At 46.4% G+C, this 13,948-nt stretch overlaps 1 protein-coding gene across 4 annotated transcripts in view; it reads left to right on the plus strand.

Moving 5' to 3' along the window:
• LOC138747174 (ATP-dependent 6-phosphofructokinase, muscle type-like) overlaps nt 1-13,948 on the plus strand; it is a 36,737-nt gene that overhangs the window by 18,933 nt on the left and 3,856 nt on the right. For 3 of the 4 annotated variants that reach the window (XM_069906157.1, XM_069906159.1, XM_069906161.1), the window contains 7 exons: nt 390-536; nt 2,956-3,026; nt 4,019-4,106; nt 4,297-4,449; nt 4,997-5,161; nt 12,235-12,296; nt 13,041-13,152. In XM_069906157.1, coding sequence (XP_069762258.1) covers nt 390-536; nt 2,956-3,026; nt 4,019-4,106; nt 4,297-4,449; nt 4,997-5,161; nt 12,235-12,296; nt 13,041-13,152 — 798 coding nt within the window. The remainder of the gene's footprint in view (nt 1-389; nt 537-2,955; nt 3,027-4,018; nt 4,107-4,296; nt 4,450-4,996; nt 5,162-12,234; nt 12,297-13,040; nt 13,153-13,948) is intronic. The other variant, XM_069906160.1, reaches the window with a different exon arrangement.

Genomic DNA, 13,948 nt, shown 5'->3' on the forward strand with positions numbered 1-13,948 from the left:
GCTCAGGACCCAGGGACAGGGCAGTGACGTCCGGTGTTTGGGGGATGTGGTGGAGGACTGCATGGACTGCAACCTCGTGGGCAGGGCAGCTATTTGGACAAGGGATTCAGGTTGTGGGGGGGGGAGAAAAAAATTTTCTCACCACTCCTCTTTGGGGGTGGTTGATGATGAGTAATGGGGTCCAGATCTGGGCAATACAGGACAGTTAGTGACGATTCTTTCCCGCCCCCCCCCCATCTCCTCCTCACTCTCTCTCCCTCCCCCACTCTCTATCCCCCTCCCCCTCTCCCCCTCACACTCGCCCGCCCTTTCTCTCTTCCCCCTCTCTCTCTCTCCCCCACCACCCTCCCTCTCTACCATCCCCCCTCTCTCCCACTCCTCTCTCACAGAGTAACTTCACATTGGCGGTAATGAACGTTGGTGCCCCTGCAGCCGGGATGAATGCAGCTGTCCGTTCCGCTGTCCGTGTTGGACTGACTCAGGGGCATAAAATGATAGTGATTCACGATGGATTTGAGGGTTTGGCAAATGGAGTGGTGAGTACTTTCCCAGTTCCCTGTTTCCCTTGGACAGACCACACCGGGAGCACCATGCACAGGTCCCATCTCCGTATCCCTGGGCAGACCACACCGGGAGCACCGTGCAGAGTTCCTGTCTCCGTGTCCCTGGGTCAGACCACACCGGGAGCACCGTGCAGAGTTTCCCTCTCCGTATCCCTGGGCAGACCACACTGGGAGCACCGTACACAGGTCCCGTCTCCGTATCCCTGGGCAGACCACACCGGGAGCACCGTGCACAGTTCCTGTCTCTCCTCCTTTTCTCATTTTGAACCTGTGCCCTCAAGGCCTGGAAATCTTTCCCCTGTGAGTACTGTGACCACAGCCATGCCACTAATAATTTTGTGAACCTCTGCAACGTCTCTCCATTCCAGTGTGTGAAGACATTCTGACCTGTTCCTGGAGGTGTCTCTTCCCCATTTCTTTGCATGCCACTCTTCCCCATTATTTGGCCTCCTTCTATTTGACTTTTTCAATCATCACCTCACATCCAGGGCGGCTCGGTTGGCGTCGCGGTCAGTGCAACACTGTTACAGCCCCAGCGACTGGGACTAGGGTTCGAATCCCATGCTGTCTGTCAGGAGTTTGTATGTTCTCCCCGTGTCTGCATGGGTTTTCCCAGGGGCTATGGTTTCAAAACATTAGTTTAATGGGGTGTAATTTGGGCCGAATTGGTCTGTTACAGTTCTGTAGGTCAAATTGTTAAAAAATTTAACTTGTCAAAATTATATTGCATCTTCCAAGATTCAATTTATTCTCGTGTTAAAGACAGGGTCACATTACACAAAATAGCTTTATCCTGCTGTAAGGCTGACAGATTCACCATTGGCAGGAATTGCCTGAAGTGCCTCTTACAGTCAGGAAAAGTGAAGCAAAAGAGAATTCCCCCCCCCCCCCCCCCCCGCCCCAACCAGAGTCACTGAATGTCCGAGTTCCAATGGTCCTCCTAACTTTCCATGTGATTTGAGGCTTCAGGAGAGGGGGCAGTGTCCACATCCCAATCCACATCAGTGGTGCTGGGGTGGAGACAGGAGAGAGCTTCGCGTCCTGTCCTGGCAGTGATCCTCCCATTCAACTGACCTGGGACAAACTCATGACGAGACGGTGAATAAAGTACCAACCCACCCAATCCCCACCACTACTTTTCTTTTCTCGGAGTTGTTGGAGGACACGGGAGACGTGCCAAATATATCCAGGCTTCCAAGGAAGTCGTGAGCCTGATTTTCAATTGTGGGAGGAGGGAGGGTGTGGGGTGCTGGAGGCAGGGTGTTGTTTGTCACTGTCAATATCTCCCAGGGGTGGGAGGCGAGGGGATGGGACAGGGTGGGGAGGAGGAATGATGTGGAGAGAGACTGAGCCAGAGTTCTGTTGCTCTCTCTTTGGCTTGGCTTCGCGGACGAAGATTTATGGAGGGGGTAAAAGTCCACGTCAGCTGCAGGCTCGTTTGTGGCTGACAAGTCCGATGCGGGACAGGCAGACACGGTTGCAGCGGCTGCAGGGGAAAATTGGTTGGTTGGGGTTGGGTGTTGGGTTTTTCCTCCTTTGCCTTTTGTCAGTGAGGTGGGCTCTGCGGTCTTCTTCAAAGGAGGTTGCTGCCCGCCAAACTGTGAGGTGCCAAGATGCACGGTTTGAGGCAATATCAGCCCACTGGCGGTGGTCAATGTGGCAGGCACCAAGAGATTTCTTTAGGCAGTCCTTGTACCTTTTCTTTGGTGCACCTCTGTCACGGTGGCCAGTGGAGAGCTCGCCATATAACACGATCTTGGGAAGGCGATGGTCCTCCATTCTGGAGACGTGACCCATCCAGCGCAGCTGGATCTTCAGCAGCGTGGACTCGATGCTGTCGACCTCTGCCATCTCGAGTACTTCGACGTTAGGGATGAAAGCGCTCCAATGGATGTTGAGGATGGAGCGGAGACAACGCTGGTGGAAGCGTTCTAGGAGCCGTAGGTGATGCCGGTAGAGGACCCATGATTCGGAGCCGAACAGGAGTGTGGGTATGACAACGGCTCTGTATACGCTTATCTTTGTGAGGTTTTTCAGTTGGTTGTTTTTCCAGACTCTTTTGTGTAGTCTTCCAAAGGCGCTATTTGCCTTGGCGAGTCTGTTGTCTATCTCATTGTCGATCCTTGCCTCTGATGAAATGGTGCAGCCGAGATAGGTAAACTGGTTGACCGTTTTGAGTTTTGTGTGCCCAATGGAGATGTGGGGGGGCTGGTAGTCATGGTGGGGAGCTGGCTGATGGAGGACCTCAGTTTTCTTCAGGCTGACTTCCAGGCCAAACATTTTGGCAGTTTCCGCAAAGCAGGACGTCAAGCGCTGAAGAGCTGGCTCTGAATGGGCAACTAAAGCGGCATCGTCTGTAAAGAGTAGTTCACGGACAAGTTTCTCTCTACAGATCGAGGAATTCACCTGGCCACAGGTCAGTGGCTGGACTGGCATTGGAGGAGCCAATCTGGGCACCAAGCGGTGAGTGAACCCCACGGCAGAGAGGTCTGGGGAGAAGGGGTCAGGAGGCGGATTGGAGGAGTGGGGGGGGCTCAGGGAGATGGTGTTGAGATGGGGTCAGAAGGGGGATCGGAGGAGGGGGGTTTGGGAAAGGTAGGGTGTCAGGAGGGGATCGAAGAAGAAAAGGGTCTGGGGAGAGGAGAGGGGTATCTGGGGAGATAGGATCGGGAGAGGGTTTGTTGGGGAGGCGGAGATGGGGTCAGTTGGGGGATCGAGGTGGAGGGGGTCAGGGAGATGCAGTTGGGAGGGGATCGGAGGAGATAAAGGAGCAGGGGACTCGCACGTAGGGATGGGGATGGGGATGGGTTGGAATGGCTGGTAGAGGAGCCTGCAGGCAAATATGTGAAATTTAATCTCTACCCCCACACCCCTCTCTACCCCCACACCCCTCTCTACCCCCACACCCCTCTCTACCCCCACACCCCTCTCTACCCCCACACCCCTCTCTACCCCCACACCCCTCTCTACCCCCACACCCCTCTCTACCCCCACACCCCTCTCTACCCCCACACCCCTCTCTACCCCCACACCCCTCTCTACCCCCACACCCCTCTCTACCCCCCACACCCCTCTCTACCCCCACACCCCTCTCTACCCCCCACACCCTCTCTACCCCCACACCCCTCTCTACCCCCACACCCCTCTCTACCCCCACACCCCTCTCTACCCCCACACCCCTCTCTACCCCCCACACCCTCTCTACCCCACACCCCTCTCTACCCCCACACCCCTCTCTACCCCCACACCCCTCTCTACCCCCACCCCCTCTCTACCCCACACCCCTCTCTACCCCCACACCCCTCTCTACCCCCACACCCCTCTCTACCCCCACACCCCTCTCTACCCCCACACCCCTCTCTACCCCCACACCCCTCTCTACCCCCACACCCCTCTCTACCCCCACACCCCTCTCTACCCCCACACCCCTCTCTACCCCCACACCCCTCTCTCAGAGTCCTACCGGCTAAACACATGCCTGAAATTGTGGCTAACATCAGCAAGTTTGGAATTAATGGCCTCCTTATCATTGGTGGCTTTGAGGTGTGTGAGAGGAGGGGAGGAAGAGGGTTCGAGGTGTCACCTACCCACCCCTCCTCCAACTGCTCCTTTTAACATTCCCTTTATCTCAATTTCTCTCCTGCTGTGTCCTCTGACCCCACCTCACCTGGTGTGACTCCTGGACCCTATCCTAACCCCCTGCTGTGATCTCTGACCCCTCCCTCTCCCCCAGGCCTTCCTTGGGGCCCTGCAAGTCCTGGACGGCCGCTGCCAATACGAAGAGCTGTGTATCCCAGTGATGGTTATCCCAGCCACCGTCTCCAACAACGTGCCAGGATCCGACTTCAGTATCGGGGCCGACACTGCCCTCAACGCCATCACCAGCGTGAGTGGGGGAGTGTGTCAGGGATGGGAGATCGAGGGAACAAGGGGATTGGGAAACAGAGCAATGGGATCAAGGGAATGGCAGGATCGGAGGCCAGACGTCTGACCAATATCAGATCTGCCTCCGAAAATCAGCTAACATATTAAAAGGCTTTCTCCTTGTCTTCTACTTCCTCTCTCTATCCCCCCTCTCTCCCCTTCTCTCTCTTCTCCCTTCCCCCTCTCTCTCCTTCTCTCTCCCCACTTCTCTCTCTCCCCTATCTCTCTACCCTCTCTTTCTCCCCCTCATCCCACCCTCTCGCTCCCACCCTTTCTCCCATTTCTCTCTCCCCCTCTTCCCCATTTCTCCACCCTTTCTCCCCCATTCCCCTCTCTCCCTTTATTTCCCATCTCTCCCTCCTCTCTTCCCCCCCTCCCCTCTTGCTCCCTTCCCTCTCACCCGCTCTCCTCTCACCTCCTACCCTCTCTCTCACCCTATCCCTCTCTTTCTTTCTTACTCTCTCTTCTCCCCTTGTCACTCCTCCCTCTGTTTGTCTCTGCCTTCCCAGACATGTGACAGGATAAAGCAGTCTGCAGCAGGAACCAAGCGCCGTGTGTTCATCATTGAGACGATGGGGGGTTACTGTGGGTACCTGGCCACCATGGCAGGCCTGGCCGCGGGGGCAGATGCTGCCTACATCTACGAGGATCCCTTCTCCATCCATGACCTGCAGGTTGGGGCAGAGGGGGAGGGTGATAAGAAGGGATACAAGGTGGGAGGAGGGAGATGGGAAGGGGGGGGGTGTGCGAAAGAACACAAGAACTAGGAGCACGAGTTGTCCATCCAGCCCGTTGAGCCTGCTCCACTGTTCAGCTGATCTGATGATGGTCTCATCTCCACCCACCTGCCTTTTCACCATTTCCCTTAATTACCCTATGATGGAGGAGTCACATGATGGAGTAGTGGCCGGTCAGAGAACTCCAGCCCTCTCCGGAAAAGTTTTTAAAAAATACACAAAACACAAAGGTACAAGAATAAAAATTAAAACAAAGTAAAAGTAAAGGTGGGAAGAAAATGGCAGCGAAGAAAGAAAAGTCGAAAGCAACGGGAAGAAGAGAAGAAGAAAGAACGTCGGAAGAAGAAGGTGAAGGCCTTACCTGTCCGAGGAGGCCCGCCGCAGAGAGAGAAGCCCACTCCCTAAGGGTCAGTGGAAGTCCCGAGCTCGGGACTACATAAATGGCTCACAGAGCCAAGTAAAAGTGCGCGACTCCTCGCGCATGCGTGATGCGCATGAAAAAAAACACACTGACGGGAGGGAGGAAACAGCTGAGGAGTCGATCTCCACAGCTGAGGATGACAGCTGCAACACAGCAACAGGAAGAGAACACAGAAAACAACGAGAACAAGAAAGAAGAGAGTAAAAAGAAAACAAGGAAACAACAGATGACCAACCCAGAGGAAGAAGAAGAAGAAGAACATAGAGAAATGGAAGAAGGGAAAGGCAAGACAATGGATATTTTTTTTTAAAGAATATATGGAATCAGTAAAAGAATGGCAATGACAAGAATTTAATGAAATAAAAAGAAGAATTAAAAGTGCAGAAGAAAAATGAATAAAATACAGATGGTCATGTCAGATATAGGAAAAAGAGTGGACAATGTGGAAGAACGAGAAACAATCGTAGAAATGGAAGTAGAGGACTTAAAAGAGAAATTAGAAGAATCTAATAAAAAAGTTAAGAGACACAAGAGCTGTTAGCTCAGAAGAAAGATATAATGGAAAATTATAATAGAAGAAATAATATAAAGATAATGGGCCTTAAGGAATGATGAAGGCAAGAATATGAGAGAATTTATAAAAGATTGGATTCCCAGGGTCCTAGGAAGACCAGAATTACAGGAAGAAATGGAAATAGAAAGGGCACATAGAACATTAGCCCCGAAACCACAGCCACAGCAAAAACCAAGATCCATTTTAGTAAAATTCCTAAGATATACAACAAGAGAAAATATATTGGAGAAAGCAATGAAGAAAATAAGAGAAGACAAAAAAGCCACTGGAATACAAAGGTCAAAAAATTTTTTTCTATCCAGACATAAGTTTTGAACTCCTGAAGAAGAGAAAGGAGTTTAATACAGCAAAAACGATCCTATGGAAAAAAAGATATAAATTTATGTTAAAATACCCAGCGGTACGTAAAATAGTTATTCCAGGGCAGCAAAACAGACTATTCTCGGATCCGGAGGAAGCACGAAAATTTGCAGAACAACTACAAAACAGGCAGAGAGATGAAAACATGTAATGAGAGTAAAAATGACCACGAACTATATGTATGTGTGTATATGTGTGTATGTATATATATATATCTCTAGGTGTGTATGTATATATGTGTGTACATGAGTGTATCCGTATTTAGAGGAAAATATATAGAGTATAGATAAGAATTAATAAGGGAATGAAAGGGAACAGAGGAAGTAAGGAGGGAATTAAAAGAGTGACCTTTGTTATATATGAAAATTGAAATCTTTTCTGGGGGGGCTGGGTGGGGAGTAGTTACGGTCACTGCGAAATCAGTTGATGCTTGCGAGTGAATTCGCAAATCCAAATGGAGAAGGGAGATGTGGTTGCCCGACAAGGGATAAAGGGCAACTCAGGAAGGGGAGGGGATAATGGGGTTAAAGAAATTTAAGATAGGAGAATAAGGGAAATGTTTGATGTTTTAGAAATGTTGTCTTATAAAGTGTTCAAAACAAGAAAGCAGAAATGGATAAGAAGGAAAGGTGATGATGAGGAAACGGAAAGGAAAGATAAACAAAGTATGAAATGGCTATGTTGAACTATATGACCTTAAATATTAATGAAATACATAACCAAATCAAAAGGAAGAAACCTGCTAAATTTACTGAAAAAAGAAAAAAATTGATATAGCATTCGTGCAAGAAACACACTTAACTGAAATGGAGCACAAGAAATTAAAGAGAGATTGGATAGGACATGTAACAGCAGCGTCATATAATTCAAAAGCTAGAGGAGTAGCTATATTAATCAGTAAAAATGTACCAATTAAAGTAGAAGAGTAAATGATAGATCCAGCAGGGAGATATGTAATGATAAAATGTCAGATATATTCGGAGTTTTGGAATTTAATCAATGTATATTCACCTAACGAAGAAGATCAAAAATTTATACAAGATATTTTTTTGAAGATAGCAGACACGCAAGGGAACATATTAATAGGAGGGGATTTCAACCTTAATTTGGATTCAAACATGGATAAAACTGGGGAAAAAATTAACAGAAAGAACAAAGTAACCAAATTTATAATTCAATCGATGCAAGAAATGCAACTTTTGGATATATGGAGGAAACAACACCCAAAGGAAAAGGAATATTCATATTATTCGGGTAGACATAAAACATACTCAAGAATAGACCTATTCCTGTTATCAGCTCGTATGCAAGACAGAGTAAGAAAAACAGAATATAAAGCTAGAATATTATCGGACCACTCACCCCTGCTATTGACAATAGAGTTAGAGGACATCCCTCCAAGAATGTATAGATGGAGATTAAACTCCATGCTACTTAAAAGGCAGGATTTTAGAGAATTCATTGAAAGACAAATTAAAATGTACTTTGAAATAAATACGGAATCAGTGAAAGATAAGTTTATACTATGGGACGCATGAAAGCGTTCATTAGAGGGCAAATAATAAGTTATGTAACCAAGATGAAGAAGGACTACAATCAGGCAACAGAGCAGTTGGAAAGGGAAATAGTAAATATAGAAAAAGAATTAGCAATGTGAAGGAAGACACAACTAAAAGAAGAGAATTGGCAGATAAAAAATAAAATATGAAACACTACAAACATGTAAGATGGAGAACATAATGAAGACAAAACAGAAATATTATGAACTAGGAGGAAAAAACGCACAAAATTCTAGCATGGCAGCTTAAGACAGAACAAACTAAGAGAATGGTATTGGCATCAAGGAAAAAAGACAAACAAATCACATATAATCCAACGGAGATTAATGAAAACTTCAGAGAATTCTATGAACAATTATACCAAACTGAAAACGAAGGGAAAGAAGACAAAATAGATGAATTTTTAACTAAAATTGAACTACCAAAATTACAAATAGAGGAGCAAAATAAATTAACAGAACCATTTGAAATAGTAGAAATGCAAGAGATAATAAAAAAACTACCAAATAATAAAACACCAGGAGAGGATGGATTCCCAATAGAATTCTATAAAACATTTAAGAATTTTTTAATTCCTCCCCTCCTGGAAGTAATCAACCAGATTGACAAAGCACAAAGCTTACCAGATTCATGCAAAACAGCAATAATTACAGTAATACCAAAGACAGGGAAAGATCCACTCGCACCAGCGTCATATAGACCAATATCTTTACTTAACACAGATTATAAGATAATAGCTAAACTATTAGCAAACAGATTAGCCGACTATGTACCTAAAATAGTAAATCTAGACCAAACTGGATTTATTAAAAAAAGACGAACAACAGACAATATTTGTAAATTTATTAACTTAATTCATGCAGTAGAAGGGAATAAAGCTCCAACAGTAGCAGTTGCTTTAGATGCAGAGAAGGCCTTTGACAGAGTAGAATGGAATTATTTATTCAAAGTATTACAAAAATTCAGTTTACCAGAGAAGTATATTAATTGGATTAAAGCATTATATAAGGGACCATTGGCGAAAGTGACAGTAAATGGATATATATCAAAGCAATTTAACTTAAGCAGATCAACAAGGCAGGGATGCCCACTACCACCCTTATTGTTCGCGTTAGCTATAGAACCACTAGCAGAATTGATAAGAACAGAAAATAAAATAAAAGGGATAAAAATAAAAGACAAGAAATATAAAATCAGTTTATTTGCAGATGACGTTATAGTATACTTAACAGAACCAGAATTATCAATAAAAGAATTACATAAGAAATTGAAGGAATATGGAGAAGTGTCGGGTTACAAGATTAACGCAAATAAAAGTGAAGCAATGCCAATGAATAATACGGATTTCTCAAAATTTAAGAAAGAATCACCATTTAGATGGCAAATGCAAGCAATACAATACCTAGGTATGCAAATAAATAAAAACCTCGGCCATCTATATAAACTCAATTATTATCCACTAATGAAAAAATTACAGGACGACTTAGAGCATTGGAAAGACTTACCACTAACACTAATAGGAAGGATAAACTGTATTAAAATTAACATTTTCCCAAGGATACAATACCTATTTCAGGCATTGCCAATACACTTGACGGAGGAATTCTTCAAGGAGTTAAAGAAAATAATAAGGAAATTTTTATGGAAATGGGGGGGAAAACCGAGGATAGCACTAGATAAATTAACAGAATGGTATAAACAAGGAGGCTTACAACTGCCAAACTTTAAAAATTATTATAGAGCCGCACAATTAAGATACCTATCAGATTTTTATCAAACAAGGGAAAAGCCAGATTGGACTAGATTAGAACTAGATAAAATAGGGAAGAAGAAACCTGAACATATATAAATGGGATGAAAAATTGGTACAACGTAGGAATTCTCCAGTATTACATCATCTGCTCAATATTTGGAAGAAGATTCATGTAGAAAGGAATAAAACAAATTACCAATTACCAAAACTATTACTGACGCAAAATCAGTTAATCCCTTTTACAATAGATAACCTTACCTTTAGAGAATGGGAGAAAAAAGGGATCAAAAGAATAGAAAATTGTTTTTCAGGAAATAAATTACTATCCTTTGAACAAATGAAGAATAAATATAATATAACTCAAGATACAGTGTTGGCATACTACCAACTGAAATCCTACTTGAAGGACAAATTGGGAAGCAGTCTGAGGTTACCAGAGGGAAGTAATTTTGAATATGTGATTACAGACACAATGATAATCAAAAAATTTATAACAAATATGTATATTAAACTGCAAGAAAAGGAGAATGAGGAAACAAATGGTAAAACTAAACAAAAATGGGAACAAGATCTAAACATAAAGATAAAGAAGGAAACATGGGAGAAGTTATGCTCTGGAACTATGAGAAATACAATAAACACGAGGTTACGTATGATACAATATAACTGGATACACAGGCTATACATTACACCTCAAAAGTTAAATAAATGGGACCGAACAGTATCTGACAGATGTTTTCGTTGTAAAAAAGAAATGGGAACAACAATTCATGCAATCTGGACATGTGAGAAAGTGAAAAAATTTTGGGAAGATCTAAACCAGATACTAAGTAAAATTACAGAAAGCAATATACCAAAAAACCCAGAGATCTTCCTCCTAAGTAACATAAAAAACAAAGAATTTGGACTTGATTTGGATGGTGCACAAAAAAGATTTGTTAGGATAGCCCTAGCCGTAGCAAAAAAATGTATTATGTCAGCCTGGAAATTAGAAGATAACTTGAGAATACAACAATGGTATATAGAAATGAATAAATGTATTCCATTAGAAAAAAATAACATATAATTTAAGAAATAATATGGAAATATTTGAACAAATATGGGAGCCATACATGAAGCACAATAGAGAAAACCTACCGGGGACATCTGCCACCTAAAATGACAGAAAGAGAAGGAAATGAAAAGAATTGACTCAGTGGAATTTCTTGTTTATTTTTATTGAGTGACAACATTGTTTGACGGGTTTAATGTATCTTAGATTCTGAACTTTAAATGAATGGGAGGGGAGGTAGGGAGGGTGGGATGGGAAGAGGAAGAGGGAGGGGGGGGAGAAAACGAAACTGTTTATATTTGAAAAGGAAAATGTATGTATCTTGATCAATGTGGTTTATGGTGTGAAAAATAAAAATTTTTTAAAAAAATTACCCTCTGATGTAAAAATCTATCCAACCTGGTCTTAAATATATTTGCTGAGGTCGCCTCCACTGCTTCAATGGGCAATGAGTTCCACAGATTCACCCCACTCTGGGAAAAGCAGTCCCTCCTCATCTCTGTCCAAAATCTACTCCCCTGGATCTTGAGGCCATGTCCCCTAGTTCTGGTCTCCCCCCATCTGCCTCTATCTGATCTATGCCTTTCATAATTTTATACATTTCTATAAGATCCCCTCTCATTCTTCTAAATTCCAGTGAGTCCAGTCCCAGACAACTCAATCTCTCCTCATAGGCCAACCCCCTCATCTCTTGAATCAACCTGGTGAACCCCCTCTGGATCGCCTCCAAAGCCAGTACATCCTTCCTAAAGTAAGGAGCCCAGAACTGCATGCAGTTCTCCAGATGTGGCCTCACCAGGACCTTGAACAGTTGTAGCAGAACCTCCCTACTCCTAAACCCAATCCTCGCAATGATGACCAACGTTCCATTTGGTGCCTCGATATCCCTGCTGCACCTGCAAACCAGGCTTTTGCAATTCTATGGCACCTGAGTTCATCTGCACAGTTGCAACCACTTACAATTTTAAATAATAATCACCTTCAAAGTGGAGATGAGAGTGGGGTGGGGGGGGGGGGGAGGGGAGGTGGGAGCAGGTGGGGTGGGCAGGGAGAGATGAGAGCAGTAGGGGGAGGGAGGCGGTAGATTAGGGGACAGAGGGGTAGGGTGGGGAAATGAGGTAGGAAGGGTGAGGGGAGGGTGAAGGAGTGGAGGGCAAGATGATTGAGGTGAGGCTTGGAGAATGCAGTGGAGGAAGAGGGATGTGGTAGGGGCAGGAGGGTGAGGGGATGTCATCCAGAGGGGAGTGAGGAAGGGGTGAGGGACATTTGACCATACCCTCTCTCTCTGACAGGTCAATGTGGAGCATCTGACAGAGAAAATGAAAACTACTGTCAAACGAGGCTTGGTCCTGAGGTACAGACCCCCTTCCTTCCTCCCTCGTCTCCCAACCCCCTCACTATTCCTCCTCCTCACTATTCCTCCCTCTCACTGCCGCCCACACTTCTGGTCACCCCCTTCCCCTCATTGTCCCCTGTCATTGCCCCTCCCCCTCACTGCCTCTCCCTCACTCACTACCCCCTTACCGCCCCTCCATCCTTGTCACACCTTCCTAACCGCCCCTCCCTCCCTCCCTCCTCACTGCCCTTGCCCCCCCCTCCTTCCTTGCCCCCTCTCCCTCCTCACCTCGTCCTTCCTCGCTGCCCCTCCCTTGACCCCTCCTTCCCTCCTCACTGCCCCTCCCACCCTCCTTACCGCCCCTCCCTCCTTGCCCACTCTCTCCCTCCTCACCACCCCTCCTTCCTTGCCTCCTTCCTCACTGCCCCTCCTCACCTCCTTTCCTCACCACCCCTCCCTCTCACCGCCCACCCTCCTGATTGCCCCCTTCACCTTCCCCCCTTCATCACCCTTCCCCCTTACCACCTCTCCCTCACTCACCGCTCCCTACCCTATCACCATCCCTCCCTCCTCGTCACCCCCTCATCATCATCCCCCTTCATTGCTCCTCCCTCCTTGCCCCCCTCCCTCCTCAGCACCTCCCTCCATTCTCACCACTCTTGCCTCCTTCCTTACCCCTCCCTCTTCATTGCCCTTCTCACCTCACCTCCCCCTTTACCGCCCCTCCATCACCAGTGATGTGGGATGTTACACACTCTGCAGGAATGAGAAAGCCAACGAACATTACTCCACTGACTTCATCTACAATCTGTACTCGGAGGAGGGTCAAGGCATTTTCGACTGCAGGAAGAATGTCCTGGGACATATGCAGCAGGTAGGATACTCCCCACCCCAACCAACTTCACCACAGCTCCACCTCCCATCCTCTCCCCTCACTGAGACTCTTTCCCTGGAGATCTGACCCTGCTCCGGGTGGGCTAGGTGTGTGCGCACTGAGTTCTCTCTGCTGCAGCTATTGTGTGTGTGTGTGTGTGTGTGTGTGTGTGTGTGTGTGTGTGTGTGTGTGTGTGTGTGTGTGTGTGTGTGTGTGTGTGTGTGTGTGTTCGTCTCAGTATGTGCACACGAGGCTCTGTGCGTCTTCGCCTGAGTGTGTGCATACGAGGCTCTGTGTGAGAGCGTCTGTGTGTCCACCTGAGTGTGTGTGCAACATTGTGTGTGAGTGTCCGTGTGTGTCCACCTAAGTGTGTGTGCAAGATTGTGTGTGAGTGTCCGTGAGAGTCCATCTGAGTGTGTGAGAATGATTGTGTGAGAGAGCATCTGTGTCCGTCTAAGGGTGCGTGCAAGATTGTGAGAATAGCTGTGCGTGCGTGCGTGCCAGTGAAACTGAGCATGTCTCTGTGTCTGCCTGACTGCGCATGAGGCCGTGCGTGCGTGCGTGCGTCACCATTCACCGTGTCAGTCCCAGTGCCCCGAGGTGTCTTTGTTCAACCACCATTCACTGTGTTAGTCCCTGTACCCCAAAGTCTCTACAACACTCCCCACCATTCACCGTGTCAGTCCCTGTACCCCAAGCTTTCTCTGTTTGACCACACTCCCCACCATTCACTGTCAGTCCCTGTACCCTGGGGTGTCTCTGTTCGACCACACTCCCCACCATTCACCGTGTCAGT

Source organism: Narcine bancroftii, chromosome 12, assembly GCF_036971445.1.
Source record: "Narcine bancroftii isolate sNarBan1 chromosome 12, sNarBan1.hap1, whole genome shotgun sequence".
NCBI lineage: Eukaryota > Metazoa > Chordata > Chondrichthyes > Torpediniformes > Narcinidae > Narcine > Narcine bancroftii.